Below are 16,068 nucleotides of genomic sequence, written 5' to 3'. Positions count from 1 at the left end.
AAAATATATTGCATGTTTCCAATACTATTTGATCTCGTAATGTGTCTTGTCTCTCGAAATGTCGATTGAAGACATTTAATTTCTATCGTTTCAAGACATTTATTTGCAGGTCAACATTAAATAAAATGCTTTTACACACCACTAGCAGCGGTTTGCCATATCTTGACAGTGACGTTGGCGATTTGAGAAGTCTGGACATTTCTCTCTCCTCCCCATCCATCGATAACATTTATTATACCACCGTACGATGTATCCGGTGACCACATCCGTACTTCACTGTCACTGTAGCCATAGATCAGACCGCCATAGTTGGTACCAGGCAGTGCTTGTTGCACACCCATTCCGTAAAAAAAGAGCTCGTTGTTAGGCCCGTCTATTGCTGTTACCTAAATGAACAGTTGGCGACAAGTAAAGGTCAAGAACTTCAAGGAAGTTTTTCTAAGAAGATCGTTAAAATGCACTCGTTTCTGGTCGCCGTCATCCAATAACTTTTATCATAGATCAGTTTGAGCTCTTTACATGGTATGTCAGCTTTCCCAAGTCAATTTGAGACCTAATATCCACTACACGCAACGATGAAACAAATAAATCTGATGAAAAATACTTAAATTCATCGAAGGACCAGTCTTCCCTCCGAAATGTCATGATAATATATTTGTAAGTATTCAAAATTTTATTACCAACAGTAAACTGTGAGATATTCGAGCAATATTTGAATGTGTGTACCTGCACATACACCAACTCCGGAGTTATGTCACTTGGTATTGTGATTTCTCTATAGTTGTCCAAACCGTTTCCGTATCCCATCTGAAGGCCGCCGTTCGTCTCAAAATCCGGCGTAGGGAAAGTGTCCGTCCAGACTGACACCTTTACAATGGTGTTATCAAAGTCGGTGTTGAAGAGACCATTACCCCAACCATCCCACACACATCCTGAGCCGCCTGTATGGTTTATGTATATAAGACTTGGAAATAACTTTCATTCATCACTTCAAGATGTTAGTCGGAGAAATCAATCACTAGCGTATATCGACCAATCTCTCCGTCAGAGCACGGGGTACCCAGACATCTGGTTGTCGTTGTTTGTATTGTTGTTTATGCTTATTAGTCATGTTTTTGTTGACTAATAAAATTCAACGAATATAACTGTTGTGTTGTTGTTGTTTCAAACGTAATGTGGATGTCATAAGAAACGCTACAAGGACACTATCATTATTTGACCTTCCTGCCAACGTACACTCTCTTGATATACTTTTACGGAGAGTGTACGTTGGCAGGGAGGTCAAATAATGATAGTGTCCTTGTAGCGTTTCTTATGACATCCACATTACGTTTGAAACAACAACAACACAACAGTTATATTCGTTGAATTTTATTAGTCAACAAAAACATGACTAATAAGCATAAACAACAATACAAACAACAACAACCAGATGCCTGGGTACCTTGTGCTCTGAGCGCCATCATTGTGAATTCTACTTAACCTTGGAGCGCGAAAGTCAATATTGGTTGCCTTTATAAAATTTACCTTAGTCATTTTTTTCTAATTTTTGTGAAAAATCATGTTAAAAAAGTGTAGCAAATAAATGTAATGGCCATTTGGTCAAAATCATCAAAATATTACAGAAAATTTCAAAAAAATGATATAATGTTGCTCTAAAATTCAGTGGTGGGAAGGATTACATCACTCAAAGGGTTAATATTCTTCATTGCCCTTCTGAACGTCCTCAAGACCCGGCCTAATTGATAATTTTTACGTGCTCATTTTACATTAAAAGCGGCATACACAACCAATCTACGACTTCAGACTTTACGAATAATGCCTGTTGAAACCAGCTCAGACCGATGAGTCTTTAATCAAAATTTTGTAAATTCCATACTCCGATAGAAACATTTACCAAGATACAACACCGTACTTACTGTAGTAACTTGTGCCAGTGTAGTCGTTTCTGTCAGGGGCCCATATCCGGACGAAGCTGCCATTGAATGAGAAAACTATTCCATAGTGATGTCTGTAAGTCGTATCGTCGTCTGACTGGGCAGCACCTGGAAAAAATTGACGTTGACGTAAACTTACAGTGCTCTTACCTCCATGACTTTCTGTGTGAGACAAAGAAGCAATATGTATGATATATAAAATGTTGTTCTGGAACATCATTGTCCCAGAGGCTGTCTTTCGCCCAGTTTAAGCGATGTATCCATTGGTCCGATAGAGTTTGTATACGATATGTAACAGTGAATGTATAAGTGCTTCATGAATTATAGTCAGAAAAATTGTAACAACTTTGCTTGGCCGGTTATTTAACCACTCTTTTTTGAGAGTGGGGATTTTCTCCGCTAGGTGACTGGGTGCTGTACTTTGTGAGTTCAAGACCCGGCCTGATCGATAAGTTACCGTACTGAATATTACAATATACTTCAGAGTCACTAACTCACTAATTGATTACGGTAAATTGGCAAGTCTGCCTTGGCAGATAGCTGATCACTTGATTGTACTTGTTCTTGATGTTTTTATTAGTAATACCTAAAGGGTGGTACATTTTGCTCTCAGATTTGGCTACACTGCACATTTCGATCACGTGCACCAGCTTATCAGCAATTATGCTAGACAGACTTACCTCATGCTGGTTTTTTTATAAACGGTTAATTAGGCTATGACTTGTGTCGTGATACCCTAAACTTACCCCTCACATTGCACATACAACGAGAGACAAAGTTGTGTGTCTTTTGGAGACTGTGAATGCAGTGAAAAAAAAACGCAGCCTCTCTATAGTTTACGATAGGAACGATGAAATGCTCCATGTTTGGTTTGTAACAAAGCGGTCAAGTAAATATATTCAACTTAGGTGAATTAGAATCATACTGAAATGAGTGTCTTACTTACTGTGGTTCAAGTCCGAAATGACAATGATATAGAGCCACCATCACATAAGATCTTATTTTTGCAATGACACGATTACAAATAATATGTTACAGGTCTGACCTGACAGCGAGCGCAACGTATTGATATCATTGTCCCCATCATAATCGTACATATGCCAATCAGTGTTTGCTCATGGTTCGTAGTTTAGAGGTAGAAGGGCAGTCAATCATTTTAATATTAGATTATATTTCGGCAATTTTAACTCGAAATGCCAAGCAGTTCATCAACTTAAATCAGTTAACATGCAAATTACATAGTCAGATCAGTATAGAGTCGGCCGGGAACACAGGACGCCTGATAGCTGAAGCAAAAACAAATAATTGTTTTTTGTCGTTGGTGGCGCTTCAACTCGATTTTGAACTCCCCACTCCCCTTAAGTTTGCAGTTCATACAGCGTGGACTTATGTAATTCTAGCCTGAGTTGGCTTGTTTCAAAATGGCGGCGCACAGCTTTATGAGAACCCGACTTCTAAAAGCGATAAAAAATAATACTTTTGAACAAAATTACCCACTGTTTTTGGAACACAGGGCTTCCCTTGTAAGAAACACTCATTGTCGAGTAGCATTGTGGTGGATGACATTTTAGATTTCACGCAATCCATGACAAAGAAGTCAAAATGGCCGCCTCCATGTAAAAACCGGAAGTGCGCTCTTTTCAAACTCGTAGGTATAGAGATTCTATTCTAAATACATTCATGTACACACGTTAGTTGTACTGCTCGCGTCGCGAGCAGCCTTCGACCGCTTTCGCTGCGCTCGCTATTATTTAGTAGTTTTTATCGACGTTCAATTCTTACGTGGATATAAAGCAATGCTCCATAAAACGTTATGTAGTTGGCCTAAAAACAATTTATTAATAATGTGCGTGTTTGATTTCACTAATACATGTTATAACAATGAGTGGTGTATATATCTGAGCATTTGCTTGCACTAAAGATTCAGATGTTATTCGACATTTGGATGGTATCAAAACAAGGCTGCCTAGAACTTTGTGCATGGATTCATCAAGAATGGTATAAACGTTGCGTGAAACTCACCGTAAGCATCATATGTGTATCCCAAAAAGTCATCTGACGGGTTTTTATCCTTGTATTGAACTCTTACAAAGGACGGCTTTTCAGCAAGACCATGGTGTATTTCCTTGAACGAATTTACTCCGTTATTCGCACTGAATTCAAACCATTCAGAGGAGAAGTCTGGTTCAGGAAAACTGTCATTTAACCAGGCGTCTACTTTGACTTCAGCACCGTGGCTAACTTGGTAATGGGGTGTACCCCATAAAGAACCACCTGTATATTAGGAATAAATAAGAAAACAATACGTGTCGTAATGTTGCAAAAGCGTATTACTATCAAATAGTTTCCACCTCTAAAAATCGTGTACACCATAAGAATGATTAAAATTTACACCTGGGTTTTTAACTAGCACGAGCCGTCTTTCTGCCGACATCATATGTAGAGACACTTTTAAATTTCCTGGGCATTGAAATTCTCGAGGATTCTTCACCATTTTTCATTTAGTATAATTCACCATTTTTTATATTTTTATAATGACTACCCTGTAACCTTTTGTTACAGGGTGGTTGTATATAGGCCGATTTTTCATATATCAACCCACAACTTTACAAATGACTGGTAAACAACGTGCACCGTCCAATGATCATCTTCGTTTATACTTCATAAATAACGGTATATTCTGCCCATTGACTTTAATCCGTTACTGTATATGTAACATAATTTACAACATATCGCATCAGTGTTGCATAAACACACAAGCATCAATGCTTTGATGTTGCATTACATGTAAATTCACAATAGCTGCGAATGTGTAATTAACGATCTCAAAATATCTTCTGTTTTCCAAGACTTTTCTTTGAATAAATCCATTTAAAGACTGAAAGTGTGGAACACTCTCATAAGTGTCGAAAGTGGCATGTAAATTAAAACGTTTTAACATCATCTTATATTTCTTGTCATTTGCAGAAACTAATCACGTGAGAGAGAATATAAAGATTACGACAACAAAATGTAGGTCATCGTGTGCAGTGCATTCAGGTAAATGGCATCAAGTTTGTTTACTTGGATGATTACGATGTGTATGTGCACGAAATAATGCATTTTTGTACTTTTCCGTGGGGGCGTTATTTTACGAGTGCGAGACCCGTTTATTATTTAACCTGTGAAAACATGTAGGCATAGTCTAAATCAGCGAGCAGGGATACTTCTATACATGTCCTTTAGTTAGCACATTTACACGAACCAACTTTGATTTGAAAATAAAATCATTAAAATAATGGATAAAATTCGCAGCTATTGTTGCTTTAAAGGCTGAGACAACAAAAATAGGCGCGAGAGAAAATAAATGTTGGACAAATCTTCATCTTTACATTTCCGAATGAGTGATTAAGACACAAAGTCATAGAGAGAGACAGAGAGGTCAGTTTAATGCCTTTCACTTTACCTGTATAAATGACATAGCCACGGTTGTTGCCGTTGTTCACAGTCGGCACCCACAATCTAACCGTTTGTTCATTGTAACTGTAAACTACACCGCCGTAGTCTACGGTTTGATCATCGTCAATTTGGGCTGAACCCACTCCATGAAACAAAAAACCAGCATTTGGTCCGTCAACAGCGCGAGCAAGAACCTAAAATAAATGAGACCTTAAATGCGGATGGCACTCTAAGAGTATAAAATCACAGCGTACCCGTGACCAAAAAATTATCGTCAAAATTTAACGTTCAAGAAAATAGACAACTATTATAGATCATTGGATCGCTTAGGCACTGTGCTAAATTCAGCTTATGTTAGATTGTTCTGATACACTTCAAAATTTTTACATATCTTATCGATGAACGACAGTTCACAATGATATGGCGAGAACGTTAGTGTTCTTGATTCACTTTTTCGATATCACAAAAACGCAAATGACACATTTTTCCATGGAATTCTTAACTTTGAAGATTGCTATCCTTCAGCAACTGGTCCTTCAAAAAGATTGCAGTGTTATCATTGTCTTTAATTCAGTGTCTTGAGATATTAAGCTCCTCGAAAGTGAGACCTTTTGCTCAAACTTTCCTAAGAAAACTTTTAATCTTTCTCTGACAAAATCAAGAATACAAATCTGGGGGTCTCCGTGCAATTTTGGCACTGGAGAAACAAGTAACCTCAAATCCAAATGGCCACAATCCCTGCATTAACCCCATTGAGAAAAATAAATTTTTCCATTCCTCGAAAATAATAAGACGATGGAATTTTTGTTACTCCAACTGCCTAGTGGTAGATCAGAACAGAATTGTTATAGGTTAGAATCCGAATATACATCCCCAGGTACATTATACCTTAACCGGAAATATCAACAAAATGAGCGGCCATATTGTCACAGCCTTTCTTACTGAAGATTTCTGAAGGTTTCTGGAAAATCTGTTTTCGCAACAATTTAAGCATTTGAGCAAAAAATATGATTGTCAATACAACCAATGAATCAGTTAAGGTGGAGCTGCATGTTGCCAACACAGTTTTTTCAAAGCAACATTTCTCATCGAACATAACAAGGAAACGACCCCATACTATATATTTTCAAAAAGCAGAGTTTAGTATGGTAGCAGTGGTTTACTCGAAGGATGAAGAGGGTGTATATTTGGGGTGAAAAACTCAACTTTGGTATTAATGATAAAAATTAATTTATGTCAAAAACTTGACGCTGTTTTATTATATATAATATTTCACTTAAAAGAAAATTATTTACAGAAAAAACGACTATTTTATTTTGCATTATTCATCCTCGTTCGAAAGTGGCAAGGGTTGAAAGACCAACACTCAAAACTTTTATTGAAATCATGATTAGCAAAATTAAATGCCTCTTATTCAAAATGTAAGAACTTCATTGTCAAACAAACTAGTCGTTTTTATATAGTATTTAGAAAACATAATGTGAAAATTTCAGAAAATTTGTCCCAGTTAGAGCGGAGTCAAATTCTTAGCCAGGAAATCGGGTGATTTGCATAAATTGCATAAATTAACACTTCTTTATCACGCAACTTACGACTGCTTGACAAGCTAAAGGGTGAACCAATATTTTAATCTTGGGTTACAAAATTAATTACAATTGAATGAATATTTGCAAAAAAGTGATTTTTGAGCAAAATACGCTGTGTTGGCTGCAGCGTCCCCTCAAGATTCGAGCAAACATCACAATAACGCGCACCTTGAACCTTGCACACACATGAAAATGTTTAACACTTAATTATAATGGTTTGAGTTACTGCAAACTCTGATCTACTTAACGAAATATAAGTAATTTGAAATAAGAAAATACTATTTCACTTGATCTTTAAAAATGATCTCTAGTCAATGTATCTTTGTTTGCTCAAAATAGTATATGCACTTACTTGGACAAACACCGGCAATTCGTTCAGGTAGTGAGGTATTGACATGAACGAGTTGTCACCAGCTTGAGACTGGATTGGTAACCATCCACTGGTAAATGACGGCCGTGGTAGTGGTACATTCACATTTGCTAATATGTAAACAGCTTTATGTAAGTGAACTTTAAGAGTAAGGCTTGTATATATATATATATAATATATATATATATATATATTATATATATATATATATATATATATATATATATATATATATATATATATATATATATATATATATATATATATATATATATATACACACACACAAAATGTTACAATGTGCCCTCCCGGTTATCACCATTTTGGCTTTATGGTAACCTCTGAACTTGCTAAGGGATAAATATATATATATATATATATATATATATATATATATATATATATATATATATATATATATATATATATATATATATATATATATATATATATATATATGATATAATATATTATATGTTATATTAACCCAAGGGTATATATATATATAATATATATATATATATAATATATATATATATATATATATATATATATATATATATATATATATATATATATATATATATATATAACCCAAGAGGTATGAATTTCATTTCTGAATCTAATCACACTTTTTGGTTCCATTAATCACTTGCTTACGTAAATGATCATTTCGCCAAGATAAGCGATGTAGTTATTGCTTTGATAAAGTTTGTGTGCGATTGATGATAGTCAGTATGTTTAGTGCGAGTGTTCCATGAACTCTACAACGTGCGGAAGGGTCGCAGTCAGAAAATCTGTAACAACTTGGCTCGGTTACCGAACCACCCATTTTTGAGAGTGGGGATTTGGCCGAGCGGTTCTGTCAGTTGCTTCTCTGCTAGGTGACTTGCTAGTGTATGTTGTGAGTTCGAACCCAATTGAAAACACCGTGCTTACACAAAAGAAAAAGTCAGTGACAACCATGGTGGCGCTGGATAAAAGCGTCTTTTGCTTCATGTACATTGATAACTTCAGTCGATTTACATTGTAACTCTGGTTATACAGGTATGCAGTAGAGGCATAGGATAAACATGATTAATTGACTTAACGTTGGCTGAGTGGAAGCTGTACGTATGATGCCCGGTAGATCATGAGGAGTTAATCTTGCATTGTACTTGTAAATCGTTGCTTGTTATAACGAAGGCAAGACAAACTTGATACGTACATTGAGGGCAAATTTCAATGACGTGATCTGTCTATATTCATATTATCTAATCATGCTTATAATCTCATGGTAGTTTTTGGTCATCATGTTCGAGTGTCTTTCACGAAGCCGTAAAACTTCGAGCCGAAGGCGAAAAGTTGCGCAGATTTGCAAAACACATAAGTATACGATGACGTACAGAGAAAAATTCCATTAATTTATATATTTCTCAAATGAACAGTCTTCTTAATTTTTGATTAATGCGGATCAATATTATAGTTATGGATTGCAAAACACTATCGCGATCTGTGTTTTATTTCCCGGGATTACTGTCATTGAAATGAGTAAGACGGCCAATCGCTCAGGAGATATCCGTTTTACAGGGTATTTTCGTTAATAAATCCTATCAAGTTGAAATTTTAATACACCATCTTTACCAAACGAATCAGACACATGGATTCGGTCACGTAAACTTGTCATCACGCTCTGTTCTGACGCCAAAGCAAGTCTGCCATCGGCTGGCAAAGAGGTTTCACCTCGCATGCGATGGAGAACCACAGTAATCAGAGTTATGTAGCATATTAATCTAAATGCATCTAATCGGATCTAAATCGGATCTAAATGCATAGAAGGATCGACAAGATCTAAACAGTAGTTCTTATTCTCGTAGGCGTCATGTCTTTAAAATATCACAAGCATTCGATCTGGGCGAACCGGAAAGGTTCCGTTCGATAGTACCCAGATTACTTCTTTGCATGCTTGTGATGGCCACAGCACTGCGGTCGACGGGTCTCCGCTGGAGTCGACTGGTACGACGTCCACATTAAACCGTACGACCAGAGCCGCGATGTTACAAAGGGAGCTTTTAGTAATTCAAAGGGGGTGGACCGGGGGAATTTTGCCCACACCTGTACCGTAAAATGTGACTCTCCCCCATCCTCCTGTCTAAAATGTGACCCGCCCCCTTGTCCGACATTCTAAAACTTGACCCTAACCCCAACCACTGTGGTATTCTCCCCGGAAATAACTGAAACAGTATCAGCTAATTTACATAACAATTGGTTCAATTGTTATGTTAAGGACAAATTACAGAGGGGAGGGCTGGTGTTTTTGGAGGGACAGTCGCATTTTATCACGCAAGAATTTTTGAAGAGATATGGTATTTCATACATTTGAGGGAGGGTCACCATATTTTGTGCAACTATAAGAAGGCAAGATGTGGCTGATTTAGTGCTTCATCAAAAAATATCAAATCATAATACATGGAGTCTATCAGGCAAATTATTGACAATTTCCCCCACAAAACATGCTATATCTATATATTATATATGTTTGATAATGTATTTAAATGTACTTTGCTTGAATTGGGAAGTAAAATGTGCATTCGTGTAGAAGAAATTGATTTCTGAATTTCATCTAAAAAGTTGGTTCACTATCCATGGTGTCTATGATGAAACTATGAATAGTTTTTTCCACACAAAAACAGGTAAATCTTTGCATTTGTGTACTCTTGATTATTTATATTAATGTTCTTGATTAGACTAGAGTGGTTACAAGTCCATGGTTGTGTAAGAAATTTGATTTTAGAATTTCACCAAAATGTCAATTCACTATGCATGGGTCTATGATGAAACTATGAATATTTTTTTTTCAGTACAAAATTAGATAAATCTGTGCATTTATGTATGCTGGATTATTAACATTATTGTTCTTGATTAGACTAGAGTGGTTACAAGTCCATGGTTGTGCAAGAAATTTGATTTTGGAATTTCACCGAAATGTCGATTCACTATGCATGGGGGTCTATGATGAAACTATGAATAATTTTTTTTCAGTACAAAATTAGATAAATCTGTGCATTTATGTATGCTGGATTATTTACATTATTGTTCTTGATTAGACTAGAGTGGTTACAAGTCCATGGTTGTGCAAGAAATTTGATTTTGGAATTTCACTGAAAAGTTGATTTACTGTACATGGTAGTCTATGAGAGAATTATGCACAATTTTTTTCAATATAAAAATTGACAATATCTTTGCATTTATGTACATTTGATAATTGATATACACTTTTCCACCTGTTGCATATGTTTTTGTCTCTTGTCTTTTATCAGTTTTAACTGTTCAAGGTGTTTAATGTAGGATACCACTGCATCTTCTTTGCTTGTGAAACTTGTGGATAATGTAATGTGTACGTATTTTGTTGGTGATTTCCTATTCAGGAAATATCACACGGACAATCAAAGTTTTGGCCATAAAATCAGCTTCTGTCAAAAGTAACCCTCCCCCCAAGACAGGTTTATAAAAAGTGACTCTCCCCCTTGAGCTGTTTTCTAAAAATTGACCCTCCCCCAATACCCCCGGCCCACCCCCCTGTAATTACTGAAAGCTCCCTAAGCTAATCGATCGACGGATCACTGCCTGCAGACCATTGACATTGGGTCTGTAAAGCCCCCGACCCGTTCGGTCACTTGGAATTTCTCAAGTTTTAGCAACTTGCAATTTCGTTGGACTCGCTTTCCATCTCCAAATTTATCGAATCACCTTTATTGTGAGAATATAAGGTTCCGATCGCGAAAGATCGGTCTGTGCGCTGTTGCATGCCGGAAAAAAGTTCCGACAGAACAGGAACAACATGTACATCCGTCATGGTCTACGTCACATGGGTGGCGATCTGGGCTAGTCCATGTAATGAAAGGAGCTTATCAACTACAGTATCATTTGGATGACATTGAAACTGTGCTGAGACGGCTTTAGGCCGAGATGGGTTAGGCCGAATTGGAAATCAGCCGACCGGTACATTTTAATACGAATATTACTAATAACGTATAAATAAAGTGAATTACTCACCTGTTACCAACGGGAAAAAGAGGAACACGAGAAGATATACGGATTTAATGTACTGTCTGAGCGTATAAGCCATTGTAATGGGTCATACGTCCTCTACTTGCGTCAAAACAGAATGGCTATTGAATCTAGCACAGTGATAAACATTGCTGTAGTTCCGTGTCCGTGTTTGCAAGTCGTGATAAACTGATAAGATTAGAGCTAGAGAAGACTCCTGTCAACGCAACAATGACGGTTTAATTAACGACAACTATCAACAATGGATATTGGTGTTGTCAAGTTACTGCTGTAGGAGATTTGGCAATTCACGGTCACCTCCCACCTTTTAAAGTGAAGTGACCGTGGGTAAATGCAATTCCATTGTGCCGTCGTATTATTATTAACACCGGGTTACATTGCGGTGAACAATAGGCGACCCGAGTGTAAATACAGCGCGCGCCTATGGACAAAATGGAATTCAAATTTTATAGGGTTACTGATGGTTTTAATCCGCAATTTCCCAAATAATACAGCTCACTCACACTCAGTTATAATAAGACTTGCTTCAAAAATATTATACTTTTAAAATCTATATATCGAAATCAGATTTTAAGAAAGAGAATTAAGCTTTGTTATACCGATGTCGATCATTGGCTATGACAATCGTCCATTTACAGTTGCGTTTGTGTGACTTCCGTTAAAAAGTAAACAACTTGATGATTTTTGCTTCCTCTCTACCTCCCCTTTCTTATTAAGGGATTTTTTTTTCCTTTCCTCTTTTCTTTCGGGCAACCGGCTGGATCATAGCTGATTTGCGTGTAATTTGTCACAATTCTCACTTTTATTCCGCAGTTTTTGCTTGTTAAAATTTGACTTGTTTCCAACCAGCTTTGCGTTTAGCGTCAACCCTGCAGCAGGAGACAATTTGCCCTCCTGGCGAAGGGCAAATTGTCACCTGCTCTCGGGCACATAAACCCATGTATTCAGGCAATAACTTTTTTATTACATGCCTCTTCACAGTTAATGCGCGTCTACTTTGACGTCGAAAACGTCGAAGGGCTTCACCGGACCGGGTGACCACTGAAACCGGTCAGTACTATATAGTACTCAACTTACATTGATGGAGATACGGTGCATAATAATGTCACATTACTTTGCACATATGTTCACAAGGTGCAAACGTTTCCAATATCACAATTTAAGCATTTCTTCAATGTTTAGCCAATAGCAATCCAAGACTTGTATACTCTATATCTTGATATTTACAAATGATTTATCCCGTACCAAGTATCGGGATTTTTTTTATAAAGCTCATCAGAACATTGTGTTCCCCTGCCAACAAAGTCTTTTGGTAGGTTGTTTGGTATTATCAATTGTACACGAATCCTTGAGATAAATACATAAACGCTACATATGCCTTACCCATTGTTATTCCTAGCCAACAAAGTTATGTAGGGATAATTAATTACACATCTATAATCAAAGTATTGACTCAAAATAAATTTTAGTCACGTCTGGTTTTAAACCGCTCAATACATCAAACCTATTTCATCGGTGAGAATGTCAATCCCGCCCCGCACATTTCACATAGGGACACGTTTGAAAATTGCCTTACTCTAATTGTGTGCACTGAAAGGAAATGAAAAACTGTTTCCTTGGGTAAACATATATCGCATGTAGTTCATATACAACATTCCTGGAATGAGCCACAGAATTGGTTCCCTCGCACGCTATGGAGGGGCGTTAAACTGTATGTCGTACCAGGTTCATTACCACCAAAACAGTACATTAATCAAACGATTTGTAAAGGTTATGGAGATTTCATGCCATATTTAAGCTGTAACGCTCGTAATTGTAGGGTGCGGTTGGGGAAAATTCATTCGTATTTTTTTCGAAATTAGCTATTTCCCCTTCAAATTTTAAGGACCAGACCGGACCTTTCTTTGTTATCCCCTCAAAAGTTACTAAACATAACTGAATGAATGAATAAAAGTTAACAAATGCGCCCGATCAAGTAAGTAACCGTTGTCTCCAGTAGCCGTACTTCTTAAATGCCGATAACTGCCGCATATTTGTTAGTGTTTAAGGGTCATGTTTGCAAGTCGCGATCGACTTCTGATAATACGAAATCCAAACAAAGCACCTGCCAACACTGACCCAGATTGAGCAAAAAATAAATTATTTGTTTTGATCAGCAACAACCGTAAACAACGGACACGTGTTGCTAAGATACTGCTTTAAGAACATCGTTATTGATCTTATCTATGTGTGTTTGTATATGGAGTAGTTACCCTTAGATCTAAACTTCTGTAGAGGAACGGAGAAAAATCATACAACCACATCTGATCGTCTGTACATTTTACATTTTGGGGGCTTCAAAAAATGGCCAACGTAGGATTTGAGCCCGTGTCTCCCGAATTCAGTTCAGATGCTCTGCCAACTGAGCTAATAACTAGATCAAGTTGACTAACTTGCGCTGTTCTATAGTTCTAGTGTATTGGCCGGGACGACAGCGCCCGTCACAGAACTTGAAATAACCCGTGTCAACCAGGACCGTACTCTTCAGCCGAGTAGACGAATTAACGGCGAGCCATATGTTCCAAAAATATTCATCATTATAGTATTATGTAAATTGTAATATTTTTTCATTTTAAATGAATTGTTTCAAAATAATTGGGTAGGTAAGCGGGATGACAAAGAGAAAAGTATTTTGTCCAAAATTACACGATCTCGCATTTTATTAACGCGAGTAATAGAATTGAAACTTAATAACAGAGTACTGATAGAATAGACGGTGAATTGATTGGTTGGTACTGATCTTTCCCAAGAATGTGATCAACTAATGAATGTGCATACCCACACTATTGTTACAGAAGCTAATTAAATGCCAAAGTCAAATCCAACTCTCTAAACTTTAAATTTGCCATAAGTAATAAAACTGCAGAGTAACTTTCCTTGCTCCCTATTGATTTGGAAGACGTTGATGCTTCTCAGGGATTATATCGGATCGGTCTGTTTCCTGATCCTCACAGGATTTCGGTGACGGGCAGAAGAAATTATACCCTCTTCACACTTCTGAATAGCAGTATAGCTGTTGTCAATGCTAAAGGGGGTATATCCGGAAACAAAGAGGCAAAAACACAAAGCCATGGGTAATCTTGACGAAGCGCGTCTTCTGTTGAAAAAAGTTTAAAGAAAATTAATTTTCTCGTGATTTTAAAGTGTGTAAATCGCCTCTTGACACCTCTTGCTTCAAAAGGATCGACAGGCCGCTCTTTCACGGTCTGTATTCGCACTGAAAATCAAGATGAAGCGAGCTTTTGACCTTTTGCTCCACGCGGGGTTTCCGTCCCCGCCAAGCTAGTCTTAGGACACCTGCGTTACCGTTTGACTGATGTACCATATTGATAATTTGTGTCTAACTTTGAGCCGGAGAGTTGGACTACTTAGGCGCCTGTGTAATTTCATTCCTTTGCACCTTAGAAAAGTTTTACATTATGGTTTGATTCCATCTGCCATTGATTACTGCAGTATTGTGTGGGGAAATACAACCTCTAAAAATATAGACAGGGTTTATAAAATACAGAAGTGTGCCTTAACAGTGATACTTAATGCTGATTTTGATACCCCAACTGATGTACTTTTTGAAAGATTTAATGTTCTATCTATTAGACAACGTATTTTTTTATTTTACTTGTATTATCATATGGTTTTCAAATGTTTCAATAATACTTCTCCAAGTTATCTTATTGATAAAATTATTACGCTTAATGACGTCCACACTTATGGGACACGAGGAGCCTCAACTTGCGTATTATTGCTGCCTTTCGTACTGAAACAGGTCAAAGGACTTTTGCCATGCGTGCAGCTCGAGCTTGGAATTCATCGCCTGACATGATTAGATGCAATACTACCTTGAATAATTTCAAATCCCAGTTGAACTTTTACATCAGAGACAATGTAAGCAGATAGTCTACTTCGCATTTCAGCAGTGTTTTTTAATATATTTTTATCTGTAGTCACCTTTTTAATAGTTAACCTGCACTGATTTTACTTTTTTTAAAACTAATTTTCATGTTGTAAACTTTTAATATTTTTTTTTACTTTATGTAGGACCCCATGGTAGATTACAACCTTACAGTAGTCTTTACCCCTATTTGAGTCTGTAAATGGGTAATCCTTTAATGTGAATTATATAAATAAATAAATAAATAAATAAATAAATAAATAAATAAATAAATAAATAAATAATCGGCTGGGTAACCCTGTTTTCTAATGTTGGCACAGGAAGGTTGCCCTGTTTTTCTTTTGTTCGTATGTCCTATCCAATTTACATGTTCACAAAAAGTGAGCAGGCCCTCCGAAGCAAGAGAAACTAACCAGTCTCAAATGAAGCCAACAAAATCATGCCGTTAGGGCATTATTTCACCATCAAGGTCACAAACAATTGATTCTGATATCACAACGTCACTGACGCCTTTACATTGAAGATGTGTAAATGAGTGTGTCTGCGGCTTGACTGTTATGTGCGACGCTGATAGTATATAGTAAAAATATGCCACTATGACAGTGCAGTGCAGTTGATTCGCTTCACCTTATTTCGTCTAGCGCCCTCTGCCGTTTCGTCGCCTAAACGTCAGGGCGCAGTTCCATACCCACATATCTTTAGTTTGTTTAACTAGTATGTTGCAGGTTTGAAATAAGCAATGCTAATTGTATGGACGAT

The 16,068-nt window shown here is 37.0% G+C and overlaps 1 protein-coding gene across 1 annotated transcript in view; it reads right to left on the bottom strand.

Annotated features, from left to right (window-relative positions):
* LOC139143707 (von Willebrand factor D and EGF domain-containing protein-like) overlaps positions 1 to 11,579 on the bottom strand; it is a 31,028-nt gene extending 19,449 nt beyond the window's left edge. The window contains exons 1-7 of the mRNA XM_070714236.1: positions 11,367 to 11,579; positions 7,314 to 7,441; positions 5,383 to 5,569; positions 3,960 to 4,211; positions 1,920 to 2,045; positions 727 to 941; positions 140 to 386 (exon numbers count right to left, since the gene is read on the bottom strand). Of these exons, the coding sequence (XP_070570337.1) occupies positions 140 to 386; positions 727 to 941; positions 1,920 to 2,045; positions 3,960 to 4,211; positions 5,383 to 5,569; positions 7,314 to 7,441; positions 11,367 to 11,439 (1,228 nt within the window). The 5' untranslated portion in view covers positions 11,440 to 11,579. The remainder of the gene's footprint in view (positions 1 to 139; positions 387 to 726; positions 942 to 1,919; positions 2,046 to 3,959; positions 4,212 to 5,382; positions 5,570 to 7,313; positions 7,442 to 11,366) is intronic.
* Positions 11,580 to 16,068: the final 4,489 nt, after the last annotated feature.

Source organism: Ptychodera flava, chromosome 11 (genome assembly GCF_041260155.1).
Source record: "Ptychodera flava strain L36383 chromosome 11, AS_Pfla_20210202, whole genome shotgun sequence".
Taxonomy (NCBI): domain Eukaryota; kingdom Metazoa; phylum Hemichordata; class Enteropneusta; family Ptychoderidae; genus Ptychodera; species Ptychodera flava.
This window is presented reverse-complemented; position numbering and strand designations above follow the sequence as displayed.